Genomic DNA, 17,501 nt, shown 5'->3' with positions numbered 1-17,501 from the left:
AGTGGAAATGCTGCGTTCAGTGCTTTTCTCAGAACACCTCACAGGTTCGGTCATTTCAGGTCGTGACATGGTCCAACAGCTAAAAAATACATTTCTTTGTAACTAGTCACGTCCACATAGGGAAATTAATTTTTTGGCATGTGGCTTTTTGACTCCTCAGATGTAGCTGTTTTTAAAGCTCACCTGTCTCATCTAACAGCTGGAGGTATGAAGTTTTCATAGCTTGTGCACCTGTGTAGCATTTTTTAAAGGGGCTTCCACCAGTGTTACATCCCCTCCTGATCCGGGAGCAGCAATTGAACAAATTTAGAGTGCTGCATAGTTAAAATGTTGAATGCTCGCACAACCGTAGAGCGTTGCTGTCGTTTTGTATGGCAGTCTTTAGAGGAACCCCCACGTCCTTGATTTTTCACATTTGCATATTCAAACATTGACCCCAGACATTAATAAGGCCTAGTAACTGAACACTTTAGCATGCGGTGTTACTACATTTTGTGTTTCCGAACTGTTATCCAGGACCACATGTTTTTTTTTGCTTTATTGAGTATAATAATTTAAGTTTTATCACCGTCATCTATTAGTAGAGATGTGTTTATGTAACTCTGGCATTGTGCCATTCTACTCCTTAGAGGAGTCCCAGCTGACATATGTGTGGCACTTTCCCCTCTAATCTTGTCCTGGGATTCTTATGTTAAGATTCAATGTTATATATCTTATTATTTGTGTCTATTTATACTCTTATCTTATATTCTGTGTCTCAATGTAATGCTCTGTGCACTTGTTTCTCCTATCACCCACAAAAATAACTTGGGAATGTGAGAACACTTGCAATAAAGCTCATTCTGATTTGGATTCTCATCCTCGTGGAACATCAGTTTTTAGCCTCGGTGCATTCTGATGCTGTGGCATGCTCCCAGAGTCTCCTAAATAAATAAATAAAATAACCCTGACTATTTTCAGTTGGTAATGGTATAGTTTGTGGTCAAAGCTAAGGTAAGCATCACTATTATTATTATTATTGCTCATACTTGTGGTTAGGGAAAGCCCTAACCTCTAGTATTAAAGGAACAATCTGAGTTCAATACAAATTAAACTCAATCGACAGCATATGTGGCATAATTTTGATTACCACAAAAAATTATTCGACTCATCCCTCCTTTTCCGAAAACCCCCCAAATAATAAAAAATCGAGGTTACAGTGAGACACTTACAATGGAAGTGAATTGGGCTAATTATTGTAAAGTTTAAATGCAGAAGCATATACTTTTATATAACTACTTGCATTAATTCTTCTGTTAAAACTTTTGTATTATTAGAGCTGTAAAGTTGTTTAAATTGTAATTTTTACAGTCATTTTAGGGTTTACGTGTACAAAGCCATTGCAACGAAGCTGTAAAATTAGATATAATTTTATAGAGAAAAGGTAAGTAAGCGATTTGATTACACTAAAATCATGTTAACACTCATATTATTTAAATCTTGTGGCTATACTTTAAAACAGTTATTTTAACGGATTGGGCCAATTGACTTCCATTGTAATTTCCTCACTGTAATCCATATTTTTGCTATCCTTAAAGAAAAGGAGGGGCAAGTTGAAATAAATGTTAGTGGTAATCAACATTATGCCACAAATGCTGCTGATTTAGCTTAACTTGTATTGTACCTGGAATACTTCTGTATTCTGTAACTTAATCTCACTTAATCTTTTTGTGAATGATCCCTCAAATTCGCTTGGCGGACTATAAAACAGGCGCAGAAATGTCATAGACTTCCATTGAAGGAGGGACCTACCATATCTACATTCACATCTTTCTCAAAAATCTTGTTTTATCAATTGATATGAGCACAAAAAGAGTGATAGCACTTGTATACCAAATCAGAGAAAGACCAATACGCTACTTCACAACACAGACAAACACAGCACTTAAAAAAGACGTAAAAGTACTTTTAAACTCTGCTTTTATAATGTAACAAGTGTCTGATCACATTTAGTTTAGAAAGTCTCGTTTTATTGGTGTTGCAGGAACATCATGTCATGTTTTCATTCCTGCTGTGTTCAGGTGCATTATGTATATTTGCATAACCCGAGTAAACACAACTGGAAGAACTCTATGTTCACAGTGTGAATAAACACCGTGTTACAGCCCAGCTCGTGTTGAGGTCATAGTTCATAGCCTCAGTTCAGAGCTTACTAATTCACACTAGGGCTGTGCAATATAAAAAATAAAAAAAAACATCACGATAGATATTTTTGATTGAAATTGCAATTGCTATTTTTAATTGTTATTATTGGTAGATTTTTCCTTATTCATACATTTTTCTTTCCAAAATGTTATAATTTAAAAATACATCTCAGGAGAGAAAAACATTTTCTTATGCCTTTTTTTCCTTTATTCACCTTTCCGATTTAAAGTCTGTTCTCTCTGGTCGAATTCTCATAAGTGAGATCTTGTCAGTGTACAAAAGATGTTCACCAATCAGAATAGCAAATTAAACATAACAGAATTCAAAATAAAAAAATGCTCATGCTCGAATCACGATTTTATTGAGATTAATTGCACAGCACAATTTTAAACTTGTTCCAACAAAAAATCCATTAAAATCAATGAGACATTTGGAAAGAAATTCTACACTGTGAAACACATCAAGGTGAAATTTGTTAAATTACATTTTCCCTCACCACTTGTCATGATCAACATTTACACCATCTGTAGTATCTTAAAGACATGCATTCCCCTGGCACTGTTCAACTGGGCTGGAATAGATGTGTTTTCCACCTCTATGACTTTTCACCCTTAACCTGTCCATTTTCCTTTGCTATCAGTTTGTTGTTGTCTCGGCTCGCTCGTTGCATTTTCTGTGTATTATTACCATCTCCACTTTATTTGTTCTTGTTAAACCTTTTAAATCATAAAGAAAATTGTTCCATTATTCACAACAAGCATACCTTCTCTAATGCAGTACTGTCTTTTGTGCTTGCATGTGTCCATCGGATCCATGGTGGTGTTCTGTTCTGGATGCCCTTCTTCCCCCCTCCCCATCTGTGTTTTTGCATGTCTGCTGTCAGACTTCTATGGCCTGGAAGAGACTGATCTGGATAAAGTGTTCCGGCTTCCCACGACCACCTTCATTGGGGGTAGTGAGAGTGCACTTCCACTCAGGGAAATCATCCGACGTTTAGAGGTACCTACCCACCAGCTTTTCAAGAAATGTTATTAATGTGCTACATGCTACTGTCTATTATTGTGATTTATTTTTTTTTTAATGTCACTTTAAATAAAATAAGTTTGGGAACAGAAACCTTACATTTGAATGAATTAAGAACTAACGTTTGAGAAGAACTAAATTCGAAAGATTTGTTGTGTGTCAGTTGCTTGATGTCTCACTTGCTGCACTAAACAGATGGCGTACTGTCAGCACATCGGGGTAGAGTTCATGTTCATCAATGATCTGGAGCAGTGTCAGTGGATCAGGCAGAAGTTTGAGAAGCCTGGAGTGATGCAGTTTACACTGGATGAGAAGAGGAGGCTACTGGCCCGTATGATCCGCTCAACCAGGTCTTTCCCTTAAGTCTAAAGGTCATCCAAAACTAGGCAGAATGCGGTCAAGCCACGCGGCTCATCTGCATCACAAATACTGTGCGTGGAGTGATCTGCAATGTGCAAACCTGAAGTATAATTTGGTGTTAAAGTCTTGTTCACATCTAAATTTGTGATGATTTTGCAATATGATTTTTCAATGAAAGCTCTATTCACTCCATGTTTATAAAACAAATGAAACGAAAAACTTTGTTTTTCACCCCTGTACAGTAGGCAGTGCTGTTGCTGTTCTACAAGCGTTTATACCAGTCTCTTGCCCTGCCCAGTTGTCAATGCTAGAGATTGCACACTTCCTGGCCAAGACAAATGTGCATTCTCTAATATTTTGTTGGAACGCATTTAGCTTTGATTACAGCGCACATTAAGCGTGGCATTGTTTCGACAACCTTATGCAACGTCACTACATTTATTTCCTCCAGAGTTGCATTCATTTTTGGCCAAGATCTTGTATTGATGACCGGAGAGTCAAACCACTCTGTAAAGTATTTTCCAGCACATCCCAAAGACTTTCAATGGGGTTAAGTTCAAGACTTGTGGTGGCCAATTCATGTGTGAAAATGATTCCTCGTTCTCCCTGAACCACTCTTTCACAATTTGAGCTTAATGAAGCATTGTCATTATGCCCAAGGAAAAAAAACATTGATGGGATAGGCTGGTCATTCAGTACATTCATTTTATTGCCAGCAACGTTATGTGAGCCTAGACCTGACCAATTGACGCAACCCAGATCATAACACTGCCTCCAGAGGCTTGTACAGTGGGCACTATGCATGATGGGTGCATCGCTTCATGTGCTTCCCTTTTTACCCTGTGCGCATGCCCATCGCTTTGGAATAGAGTAAATCTGGACTCATCAGACCACATGACCTTTTTCCATTACTCCACAGTTCATCTCCAGTGCTCCTTAGCAAATTTAAGTTGTTTTTTCTCGATTAACCTCACTAACAAGTGTCTTCTTTTGGCTGTGTAGTCCCAATCCTGCAAGATCTCGTTGCATTGTGCATGTGGAAATGCTCTTACTTTCACTATTAAACATAGTGTGAGTTCTACTGTCGATTTTTTAAATGAGACGGTAACACTTCTGAACACAACAGCAACACAATTACATTGCAATATTTCGGTGGGACTTGGTGGGAAGGTGATCATAGAGATGTTTTGTTGTATACTGAGTTTTTTTTGCCTTTACATGAATTTTTTTGTTTGTATTGTAAAGGTTAAAATTTGGAAAGTGGAAAATATTTGTTCGTAAAACTCTGCAACCTTCAGTGATTTGTTACAGCATGTAAATAGGGATGTTTGTGAATGTTCTTGTAATGTAATATTTCTGTCAGGTTTGAGGAGTTTCTCCAGAGGAAGTGGTCATCAGAGAAACGTTTTGGACTGGAGGGATCCGATTCTCTCATTCCTGCACTGAAAACCATCATTGACAAGTCCAGTGAGAATGGAGTGGAGAGCGTCATCATGGGCATGCCACACAGGTAGAGTGACCAACCATACAGCACTGCTCAAACTGCTTACATTTACATTATTCATTTGGCAGAAGCTTTCATCCAAAGCGACTTACAAAAGAGGAAAACATAGGCGAATAATCTGTATGAAAAGAGCCATATTACAAAATTTCACTAGCATCAGAGTAGTATTCAAAACAGATTAAAGTGCAACAAGAATTATTATTATTATTTTAAAAAATTTTAGTGACTGGTTAAGTGCTCATGGAAAAGGTGTGTTTTAAGTCATTTTTTGAAGACCGATAGCGAGTCAGCTTCACGGATGGAGTTGGGAAGGTCATTCCACCAACGTGGTATGAAGAAGCTGAAAGTGCAGGAAAGTATTTTGGTGCCTCTTTGTGTTGGTACAACAAGGCGATGTTCCTTAGCCGCTTGCATGCTTCTAGTGGGCGTGTAGCTCTGCAGAAATTATTTTTGGTATGCTGGGGCAGACCCAGTGACTGTTCTGTATGCCAGCATCAGAGCCTTGAATTTAATACGTGCATCAACCAGCAGCCAGTGGAGAAAGACAAGGAGTGGTGTAACATTTGGTTCACGTGCTGCTGCATTCTGGATCATTTGCAGAGGTCTAATTGCACATGCAGGAAGGCCTGCAATGAGAGAGTTAGAGTTGTCCAGTCTAGTTATGACAAGTGACTGAACAAGCAGTTGTGTGGCATGTTCAGAGTGGAAAGGTCTTATCTTCCTGATGTTGTAGTGTAAATATACATGATCTTGCAATCTTTGAGATGTGGTCTGCAAAATGTTGTTTGTTATCGATGGTTACCCCTAGATTTCTGACCGTTTTGGAAGTCATTACTGTAGTTGCACCCAGCTGCAGGGTGATGTTTTGTTCAACAGCAGGGTTGCCTGGAAAGACAAGAAGTTCGGTCTTGGCTGGTTTGAGTTGCAGTTGGTGTTCCTTCATCCAGGCCAAGATTGGAGCAGTCACTGTGGTGTCGTTTGCTGTCAGTTTGCAGATGCTGTGATGAGTTGCAACTATTGTGACTATGCAGAATCATTTATTTAGATTAGGTGAATACATCATGTCACATATGGGACAACTGGAACTAAAGTATTTGTCTGAATTGTATTTTTTCCATCAGAGGTCGTCTGAATGTGCTTGCTAACGTCATCCGTAAGGAGCTGGATCAGATCTTCTGCCAGTTTGATTCCAAGCTGGAAGCTGCTGATGAGGTGAGAAGCACTCTCAAGCCATCATCATTTCTCTTCAACAAATCACACCCAGTTCAACTCCATAAACGAATTCTACAACAAAGATCTCAACAAATATGCTTTTCAGACACACCCCTTAAACCTGGCCTCCTGCCTTCTCTGGCCTAAGGCCTCAGCTAAACATTTCTAAGAATTAGGTTAAGAATTATTAGTTGCATTTTTTACTCTGTGTATTGATGTGTAACTATGAAGCAGTTTCATCTAGTTTTAACCGAACTTCTAGGTAGCATTGCCTCTCCTTAGAAATGCAAGCCTAAGCTATAATTCACTCATTTCATTCATTCATTCATTTAATTCCAGTATCTCATCCCATCATTATCTAGCCTATGCCTTATAAGGCCCCACAGCTGTCTCTCATTGCTCGTACGCTGTGTTGCTTTCACCCACTGCGACCCTAACACCACCAGTTTTGGTTCTGTCCTGCTGTGGTTGGTAAATTCATCTACCCTGCTGTCTTCCGGCAGATTCTGATGGTTCAAGCTAGAATTTTGACACTGAACTGTAGGATGTTATTCCATACTATCAATAGATCTCTAGGAGAAATTACATGTGTTGTTTGTTATTATTGATTAGTGATGGATATATCGGCCAGGCCGAATGTTCAGCTGATATTTGATCATTTTAAGATTATTTGCATCTGCTGAGCCTGTCAGTTGATATTGGATAATTGTACCTTTTCAGTGTTTGAATATTTCTTAGTGAATTTTGTGTAAGTATCGGGTAAAATAAGTCTAATTTAGTATCCACAGCCATTATGTCTGTCATCCTGCTTTAGGTATCGGCATTGTCCAATAAAAAACCCATTTTGGTGCACTTATAATTGTGAGTGCATTTATATTAAAAAACGAAATAATTGTCTGAGAATTTATAGCTGATAAATTCAGGACAGTCATTGCATGAGCATTGTTTTGAAAATGCAGAAGTTTATTTCTACACCGCTTTTCAGTAGTGGCGCTCCACTTCCGCCCTTCACTTAACCCTTCTGTAATGCACCTGATTTCCCTCTCAACAGTCATTCCTGGCCTGTTCATGTTTCATTTTCTTGTTCTCCTTCTCTTAGGGCTCCGGTGATGTGAAATATCATCTGGGTATGTACCACAGACGCATAAACCGGGTCACTGACCGCCACATCACCCTGTCTCTGATGGCCAACCCCTCACACCTGGAGGCTGTGGACCCTGTAGTGCAGGGCAAGACCAAAGCAGAGCAGTTCTACTGTGGTGACTCCGATGGCAACAGGGTGTGTATTGCCCTTTTTAAGACCCTGACAAAAACTATTACTTTTATGTTCATATCGAGGACTTATTTTTAAGATAGCCAATAGCCTTTAGTTTACATCACAGCCTGGCAAAACCAGGATTTGCTACTTGCTATTGCTAGTAAATGACAAGGGGGTGGGAATAATATTATTGTTCCATTTTCCAGAAAGAGTGATAATGTGCAGTTTGTCTTAAATTGTCTTCTATTGTCAGAAAACGAAAAATGATTGACATGGTGTCAGTAAGGGGACAGTGTTCTGACTGTGTCCTTGTCTCTGTAGGTGATGTCCATCTTGTTGCATGGAGATGCCGCCTTCGCAGGTCAGGGCATCGTCTATGAGACCTTCCATTTGAGTGACTTGCCGTCCTACAGCACTCATGGCACTGTGCATGTGGTGGTCAACAACCAGGTGTGTCTCCCACTCATTTCAAACTGAGTATTTACACTGTGAACAGGACATTTTTTTAATATATTTTACACACAGCCGGATATATACAAATGTTTATGTAATTACCCAAAAATAACAATGTTCAAACTTTATGGATAATTCAAGAGCTGAAGCTGGTAACTGGATAGTGTTATAATGCAGATATAGATGATTCAGGCTAATACACTTTTATTTTAGCAATTGAGAAGTACACACACTCTGAAATTAAATATGTTTTTCCTGATGTTTACGTGTTTTACCTAAACATATTTCAAAAACTAGGCTGTTGGCTGTTTGTGGAATTTGGAACTGACACAAGGTTCCAAATATCAGCCATTGGCAACATTATCAAAATGGCCAAATAATGGCCTGTTTATTGTCCTTGCTGATATATCAGTCTATGACTAATAAATATATTCTAATATTTTATGTCTTAATACTTTTTCTTTTTTACAATTTTTTTACTACTACCCCCACCCCCCCAACTCCCCCCACTCTTTTTAGATCGGCTTCACCACTGACCCTCGGATGGCCCGCTCCTCACCGTACCCAACCGACGTGGCCAGAGTGGTCAACGCTCCCATTTTCCATGTTAACGCAGATGACCCTGAGGCCGTGATGTACGTGTGTAATGTGGCCGCAGAGTGGAGGGCAACATTCCACAAAGATGTAGTGGTTGATCTGGTGGGTTTTCCATCTTGGAATTCTGCCAGCTGTCCTAATTCGTAACGTGGTTTAGATGTTTGATGCTGATGTTCACCTTTGCACTGTAGGTGAGCTACAGACGGAACGGCCACAATGAGATGGACGAGCCGATGTTTACTCAACCATTAATGTACAAACAGATAAAGAAACAGAAACCTGTTCTACAGAAATATGCTGAAAAACTCATTGCAGAGGGAGCTGTCACCAGACTGGAATATGAGGTCAGATGAACAAAATATTACTCATAATGAAGATATAGAGATTTTTAAAGGCTTTGATTGGAGATATTGAATGTAACTGCATTTATTTTGTGGGCAGAATTTTTCTTTCTAAATCACTTGTTGAAAATTGACTGTTCTTGCAGGATGAAATTGTCAAATATGACAAAATCTGTGAAGAGGCGTATGCTCGTTCCAAAGACGAAAAGATCCTGCACATCAAACACTGGCTTGACTCACCTTGGCCAGGTGTGTGAATGTACCATGGCTATTTAAAATAGACTTAATATCATCTCACTAGAAAACAAATATCAAAGCAAGTGGTATTTATTTAAGAGAATAATAGCACATAATAATAACACTTTTTTAACTAAACATTTCTCAGAGGTTTGTTAGGTTCATTTACAAGAATCACCTTGTATACGTGCAAGTTCTTTTGCAAATATTTGTACTTCTTTTTAAGACTGCATGCTTGCTCTGCAGGTTTTTTCACTCTGGATGGCCAACCCAAGAGCATGAGCTGTCCGTCCACTGGTCTGAATGAGGAAGTGCTTAATCACATTGGTCAGGTGGCTTCCTCTGTCCCTGTGGAGGATTTCACTATTCATGGAGGTACATTTATATTGAATAATATTTATTGAATACTGAAAATACTCTACAGACAAGTTGAAGAAATAATCACCATTGGCTACTTAATTTTTGTTTTTACATGCCAGACTTTTGACTACATGTAAGCGTAATGTAACTAAAAACTGAAAAAGAAGAAAACAGACAAGGAGCCATCCTCACATACATAAAATATGATTATACTGTATATGACTCCGTGCGATGATATATGCAAGATTGTACATTTTATTTAATATTTCACTTTTTATCATTTCAATCATATTTTAGTACAGATTTCACATTCTATCCATTTATACAATGTCCTGAAATTGCATTTATAGTAATGATGCAAGCTGTAATATCGGGTTTAAAATTTCATACACATTTTTAGCAAACAATTCACAAGGTTGGAACTGAATAATGAAAATAGATTTTCACTTATAACAATAATGTATAAGTTTTATTATAAAAATTATAATTTAAGTGCTACTATATCAAAGTACCATGTAAAAACATTAGATTTTATAAAAACCCCTGTATAGATGCTGCAAGAGCATATTTGTCAAATGCTTTGTTGAAGATAAAATATTTCATAATGTATGATTGTCCCTTAAAAATATTTATATTTACACATTTATTACAGTTACTACATTACTACATGTTTGTTTATATGCACTTGTATGATTTACATTGATATGTATAACAAGCGCTAAAATAGTACCGTCTCTTTAAAAGAACAGGCAGCTCCGTGAGCAAATGTTTACGGTTGAATTAGTGCTCTCTCATTAATGAGAGAGAAGTTGCACAGTGGTTTTTCCTTCATCCATCCAATGTATTATTACAATCAATGTTTATTTTTTACTTTTTGATCACCAACTGACTTTAAATAACAGAATGGATATTAAAAGAGACATGAAATGAAAATGAGTGTGTGGATTTTGTCTTTGGACACAAAATACATGGAAGGAGCTAAAAGTTCTCAAATTCAAATCTACAAGCTCTTGAGTTTTGGAGCACTTTTACCTTCCATCAAACGTCCAGCAGGCGTGTTACTGGTCTGTAGCCATGCTACAAAACGGAAAATGTTGTGAAAAGAGTCTGTGGAAAAGTTGACGTTGTTAAATGCCTATCATAGCTCAACTACAGCAATGGTGACAGCGTGATTGTGTCAGCTCAGGACCCACTGCAGCCAAATAAGGTCAATTTCTTTGAGTATGTGCTCACGAGGCAACATGCATTAAAAGAAGAGGCTGAATCCAGCTTCTTAAACGCCAGTTTCGCTGTGCTTAAGTTCTTCACCACTACACAACTCAATCACTGACGAGTGAAATTGGAGCATTTACTAGCAAATGGCTAATAACAGACATATTTTTGTCATGTAGTGTGAAATTTGGTCATATATGCAAGTGATTTACTCTCAATGTAGAGGGCTGAGTGACTAAAACTCTCAGCCACAATGTTTATGCTTTTGAATTATTTTTTTTTCCAAGTGTGGCCATTTTTCTCCCTAAACTATCTCTGGTTACCTTAGCATCTTTCCCTGAACACCAACTGGATTTGTCTCTGGCTTTCTCAAAGGTCTTGCTCGTATTCTGAAGGGCAGAGCAGGGATGGTGCAGAACCGCTCAGTGGATTGGGCTCTAGGAGAATACATGGCCTTTGGCTCTCTGCTGAAGGAAGGCATTCATGTGCGTCTCAGTGGCCAGGACGTGGAAAGAGGCACCTTTAGGTAAGACCAGGGACATTAATTAACTAAATAAACTTGATTTAGAAGCAACATCCGTGTCTGACTGTTTTCATTTTCTGCTGGCTTGTGTTCTCTTCAAAGTCATCGCCACCATGTGCTGCATGATCAGAATGTAGACAAAAGGACTTGCATTCCCATGAACTACGTGGATCCAAACCAGGCTCCTTACACTGTGTGCAACAGCTCCCTATCTGAATATGGGGTTCTAGGTGGGTATTCATTTATGTCTCTGTAAACAAAATGTCTGGGAGTCAGGGTTTTAATCAGTCCACACAAAGTTGTTTATATTAAGGGTACTTCTGAAGAACTAGTCACTAGTTTAAGTTTCTTTCAAAGATAACACTAAATTTAAGAGTTTTATTGAGGCACTTAGCAGCCAGTTTATTATTGTGGACTTGTAAAAACAAACTATGGCTGGTTATTTTATATGTCGTCAAGCAAACCCTTCCTGTACAGGTAGGCAGTTCTTGGCCACAAAGTAGACCAGACTTTGTGCTAATAGTGAAAAATCAGGATGCATGAGACTACTGGCCACAAAACAAGCACATCCTCAGGTCTGCGTCTCTTTGTGTGTATCCAGGTTTTGAGTTGGGCTTTGCCATGGCAAGTCCTAATGCTTTAGTGCTTTGGGAAGCTCAGTTTGGAGACTTCCATAACACAGCCCAGTGTATCATTGACCAGTTCATCGCCCCTGGCCAGGCCAAGTGGGTCAGACAGAATGGAATCGTGCTATTGCTGCCTCACGGCATGGAGGGCATGGTGAGGTTATATCTTCCTATATCCCCCTTTGTGCTTCCATTGTTCCATCAATTCCCTTTTTAATCTTTGGCTGGCTGATGTTTCAAGGGCCCAGAGCACTCATCTGCCCGTCCAGAGAGATTCTTGCAGATGTGCAATGACGACCCTGATGTGTTTCCGGTAAGCTCAATATCTGCTGCCTTTGAAACATGTACATTTCAACCGAGCACTATTATTAATATTAATATCAATATTGTTCCTGCCACTACTGTAATACAAGGCTTTATACGGTTTTGTTTGTCACAGAAAATCACAGAAGACTTTGCCGTTCGGCAGCTGTATGACTGTAACTGGATTGTTGTGAACTGCTCCACTCCCGCAAACTACTTTCATGTCCTGAGAAGGCAAATTCTTTTGCCCTTCAGAAAGCCTGTAAGGAACTATACTAAAAATACAACATCATTAATAAAGAGTTCCCATGGTCATGTAAAAAATTGAAATATCAGGGAATCTAAAATTGTTAAACTGTCATAGAGAAGTCATGAACATTTCAATGGTGAAAATATTACTCTTGTGTAGAGTGTAGCGCAGGGGTGTCCAAAAAGAGGACAGTAGAAGTAGAATATAATTTGGCCCGATATCGAGAAATTATATGACATTTGTATTCTGAACACTGGTGTCGCTATCCCGTACAGCCACATTTCACAGCTCATTTGTCTCCACTAGTGTGTTCCCTTTAGTTGCCACCAGCTTCATCCAATGGAAGAGTTCAGGAGTTTGGGATCCTCCAGATTTCCACGGGTGAAGCGCCACACAAAAAAATGTATGAGTTTGTTATAGGACTATAGGATAGAAGTATCAGGTTAGATACTTTGCTCATGTATTCGTTCTCAATGAAAGGTCCCGATACCATGCATCGTAAAACGATGTAGAGCTGCCTTTGTGCAGCGCCAGCCGGCCACCATGTTTATTGAGTGCGCACAGAGACATTGGAGCCAAGCACACTTTCCTAGAATGACTTCTGGTAAGTTTATTCATTGAGGTGAATTGGATAGTTTTGATGTTTCATTGAAACAAGAAAAATGATTTACGGACTCGGCATCATTTGAGATTAAGGACATAAGATAAAGCACTCAAAACACTCGTGCATCTCAGCTTGTGCTGTATGCTCTCCGCACATACGTTTCATCCAAATAAAGTTAGCGCAATCATTTTGATCAAATTAAAATCGTGTTTGTAAAGCAAGTAACAACAACAGAAACTATGAGTAATTCCTTGAATCAAATCATTGCAGGAAAACATTATGATTATTGTTTTGTTTCACACCCAAAACTGCTTGTGGTTTGCAGTGACACTGATTGACGTCAGAAAATTAAAAACGCTAAATCCAAGGGTATTGAAAGTAACACGTTTTTACCCAGTATAATATTTGTTACATTACTAATTAACTTTTCCATAAAGGGGCCAATAATTGCCCTATGGATATCATTTTCAGGGGAATTTTTATGTTTATGAGGGCATTTTTTCTAAACATATAAAAATGTACTGTGTAATTCTTTTATTCAAAACATATTTTGAGATAGTGTGTAATGCTACACTTTAAAGTAGAGTTTAAAGAACTATATCAGATCACTTTTGGTGGCATTTTGCCCCGAACCCCCTTACTTTCTGACCCTGCATCACTGTTCTACTACAAGCATTCTTAGTGAGAAAACACAAAATGTGATTAAAACTTGCATAAAATTAAGCATACAATATAAATATGATGTAATAGTGGCCTCCAGCCTTTTTTTTATTATTACAATGGTGTGGCCCCTGACACCTTATTTCTTTTTTTTTATCTGGCCCCCAGTAGAAAAGGTTTGGATACCCCTGGTGTAGCGTAAACGCACCAATATATTTGCGAATCAGTCTGAATCAAAAGGTCATGAAAATTAAAGGTGCACTTTTGTCAAATTCTACAAATATCTAATAACAGTCTGCTGGCTGTCCGTTCTGTGGGTGGGCTGAAAACGAATCTAGCATTTGTACATAGCCATGGCTCTGTAAATTGGACAAAAACAACACTACTCCAGCCAATCAGCAACAGGGGGTGGTTCTTGCAGGTGCACAGGAGGGGGGGTGGGGGTAGAGTGATTCATTAGAAAAGAGACAGCAAATCTAGCTGATGCAAACTTTCTAAACTCCAATGAGGACAAATGGCTGAGAAACAGACCAAGAGAAAAGATCAGACGAATATAAACTAAAAAAGAAGGATTATGATAAGTCGAGGGCTAGGAGCTGCGTCAACATTGGTGAGGCTTTTCAGTGGTGGAGAGACCTCTGATAGGTAAAAGGCATGAAGACGGGTGCCTATTCTTCTTGATAGGTGGGTAACAATTTTTGCTATGTTTCACAGAACCCATATATGCTGTTGTTGTGATGTTAGATGTAGTAGCAGGAGAAATGTGAGTGTCTGGAGATGGTGTGCGTAAAACCATCTCACATGCATACATTTGGGAGGACGGAGCTTCCAAAGGAGCACTGAAGTGAGGAGTGTTTGTGTTTCTCAGTAATCGATGAGTTCAAAAGTATCTGAACCCTGTCTGTAGCTAATTCTGGCAATTTTTTTAAGTTTTAATCTTGATTTCATTCTGTCTTCTTGCTCTAGCTTATTATCTTCACGCCTAAATCACTGTTACGCCACCCAGAGGCCAAGTCAAGTTTTGACGATATGTTACCAGGTGATTGCTTTCACATTAAAAAAATTAGGCCATGTTTTGGGATAAATAAATAAAAACAGCTGAAGTTAGTAGTAATGGTCTGGTGTGTGTTTGGATTTGATTAGGCGCACACTTCAGACGGTTGATTCCAGAGGAAGGAAGTGCATGCCAGAATTCAGCGGGAGTGAAGCATCTCATCTTCTGCACGGGGAAGGTTTACTATGAACTCACCAAAGAGCGAAAAACTAGGGGCATGGACGAAACCGTGGCCATCAGCCGCATTGAGCAGGTACACTATCACTTACACACAGTCACTTTCACTATGTTTACTAAATAAGCCATATTTTACATGTATGGAGCAATAAATTTTTTTACCTGAATCCCAATTTTTTGCACCTAGAAAGTTGTAATTTAGTTTGACACAATCGTCTTCCATCCTCTCTCTCTGACCCTTAAAAGTATTCAGCTGTTTTTGCTACCATACCTTTAATACTTCTATGTAAATTACCTCTGTTATGATTCACACTGTTGGTGAATCATAATGTGGGTGGTCATATGTTAATGTGCTCATGTGACCTCATAACTATAAAGATTTCTAAACAAATGTCATGCCTTCATAGTACATCTTTTGTTTCAAGAGCAAGAACAACCTTGTTTTTCCTGAGCTGTGTTCGATTAAGTTTGTATGTATTATTTTCCAGCTCTCTCCGTTCCCATTTGACCTGGTGAAGGCAGAGGCAGAGAAGTATTCTCAGGCACAGCTGCTGTGGTGTCAGGAGGAACATAAGAATCAAGGCTACTATGACTACGTCAAGCCACGCATCAGCAGAACCCTCAACAACAGACGTCCCGTTTGGTAACACATCGCTGTGGATTCATTTGTTTGGTTAATTATACAAAACCTGTCAATAACATGTCTAGGTCATACATCACTCCAAAATAAAATAAAAATGTTATGACAATTAATTGTTTTTGGTATTGTGACATTATTATCATGACAGTTAAGCACAATTTTTCAGCCTTAAATAATTTCAGATTGTACAGCATTTTATTACAGTAATTTTACTGTTAAAATTATTGTATTTCAACAATGAGAATCACCATTGAGAATAATGGAAATTACAAAAACTCAGTTTTTTTCCTTTTGATTTTAGGGTGAAGTATCACCTGGACAAGTTTTTTGAGACTCACTATGAACGACCTATGGTCCCCATGCACTATTTGTCAGGGGTTGCACTGAATCCTAACTCTTTGAATGTTCTTTGACTCATGTGGTGTTCTCCTCAGGTACGCTGGTCGAGAACCTGCTGCTGCCCCCGCCACAGGGAACAAAAAGGCGCATCTCATGGAGCTAGAGCTTTCTGGACACAGCCTTCAACCTAGATGCCTTTCAGGGGCAGTCTTAACCACCCTTGCCCCATCCATCCATCCATCCATCCATCCCTCCGTCCCTTGTTCTTCAGGGGGAAACTGTACTCCACTCCACTGTTAGCATTAGAAAGCAAGCTGACAGCTAGGTATCACCTCTTTAATGCCACAACATATGACAAAGACCAAAGAATAGGTTTGCTTTGCACTATAGGTATGACAGGCCTATATATGCATTTTTTTTTTTTAAGTTATTAGTAACTACAGAATTATGGCATCAGTCTGCATGCATCCATAAGGCATGTTGATGATGGTTTAAATAGAGTCTTAATCATTGAAAGTCATATGAGTTTGGAAAATCATGAGGGTAAATAAATGATTAGAGTTTTAATTTTTAGGTAAACTTGTCCTGTTAAAGTGATGCACAGCTTGACCTAGAGGTCTTTTCTCAATACTACCACTATGTTCCTTTAAGTATGCACATAAATTACAAACAAAAGAGCAACAAATGCTTGCACCATGCCTAAACTAAGAGGACATGGGTGTCTCTGAAATAAGATATAAAGACTTGATAGCATGAGAAAGTTTAAGCACCATGCATGGATCCATATGCATTTTTAATTATTCCAAGAGGAACAAGTCAGTTTTCTTGCATTCAGCAGTATCACATTATGTCATATGCTTCTCTGTTATTGAATGTAACTGAAAGTACCTTTTTGGTACAGTACTTCCCCTCCTAATCATTTTAAATCAGTGGTTCTCAACCTTTTTGACTTCAAGACTCCAGTATTCGATGGCCCCCCATGTAGGCTATTCGATTTGTTATAAGATATATCTATTATAAGATATTTCCTTAAAACTTGTGATTCCAGAAATGTTTACTACTGTATATTCTTCATAGAAAGCAAGCTGTTGAAGGAAGTTATTACATTTTTAGCGTTTTCAGTAAGTTATAATAATTAATTAAAATTATAATAATCTATCATTTTAAATCATTTTAAGAGATCTTGAGGGCCCCCCACCCCCGGAAATGTGCTGAGGCCCCCTAGTGGGTCCTGACCCCCTGGTTGAGATCCACTGATTTAAATGAATGAGAGAAAACTTGAATCACCCCATTCTCTCTTCCCCGTCCTTTATTGTCTTCCTCATTATCATCCCTGTATACTGCTGTCTCAACATTCTGTGCCAAATTATCATGAACTTCACTATAGACTAAGATCATTTTATCTGCAAGCTGAAACAATCATTTTATCATCTTGTAATTTAAACAAATACATGGAGATTACGCAGCAAGCTACAATAATCTCTCCAGGACTTAAAATAAAATTATTTATTTATTTTCTTAGCATTATGTTCATTCCAAACTATTATTATAAAACTTCATTAAATAAAAAACATCAGTTTCCAT

General features: G+C 38.5%; 1 protein-coding gene across 1 annotated transcript in view; it reads left to right on the top strand.

Annotated features, from left to right (window-relative positions):
- ogdhb (oxoglutarate dehydrogenase b) overlaps positions 1-17,496 on the top strand; it is a 30,818-nt gene extending 13,322 nt beyond the window's left edge. Inside the window, 20 exon segments of the mRNA XM_052117685.1 lie at positions 3,068-3,183; positions 3,403-3,557; positions 4,931-5,077; positions 6,193-6,283; positions 7,383-7,562; positions 7,863-7,991; positions 8,514-8,693; positions 8,783-8,935; positions 9,079-9,181; positions 9,416-9,544; positions 11,117-11,267; positions 11,367-11,494; positions 11,866-12,044; positions 12,132-12,203; positions 12,330-12,455; positions 14,674-14,746; positions 14,851-15,014; positions 15,427-15,581; positions 16,013-16,081; positions 16,083-17,496. Of these exon segments, the coding sequence (XP_051973645.1) occupies positions 3,068-3,183; positions 3,403-3,557; positions 4,931-5,077; positions 6,193-6,283; positions 7,383-7,562; positions 7,863-7,991; positions 8,514-8,693; positions 8,783-8,935; positions 9,079-9,181; positions 9,416-9,544; positions 11,117-11,267; positions 11,367-11,494; positions 11,866-12,044; positions 12,132-12,203; positions 12,330-12,455; positions 14,674-14,746; positions 14,851-15,014; positions 15,427-15,581; positions 16,013-16,081; positions 16,083-16,131 (2,549 nt within the window). The 3' untranslated portion in view covers positions 16,132-17,496.
- The last annotated feature ends 5 nt before the right edge of the window (positions 17,497-17,501 follow it).

This window comes from Xyrauchen texanus, chromosome 44, assembly GCF_025860055.1.
Source record: "Xyrauchen texanus isolate HMW12.3.18 chromosome 44, RBS_HiC_50CHRs, whole genome shotgun sequence".
In the NCBI taxonomy this organism is placed as follows: domain Eukaryota; kingdom Metazoa; phylum Chordata; class Actinopteri; order Cypriniformes; family Catostomidae; genus Xyrauchen; species Xyrauchen texanus.
This window is presented reverse-complemented; position numbering and strand designations above follow the sequence as displayed.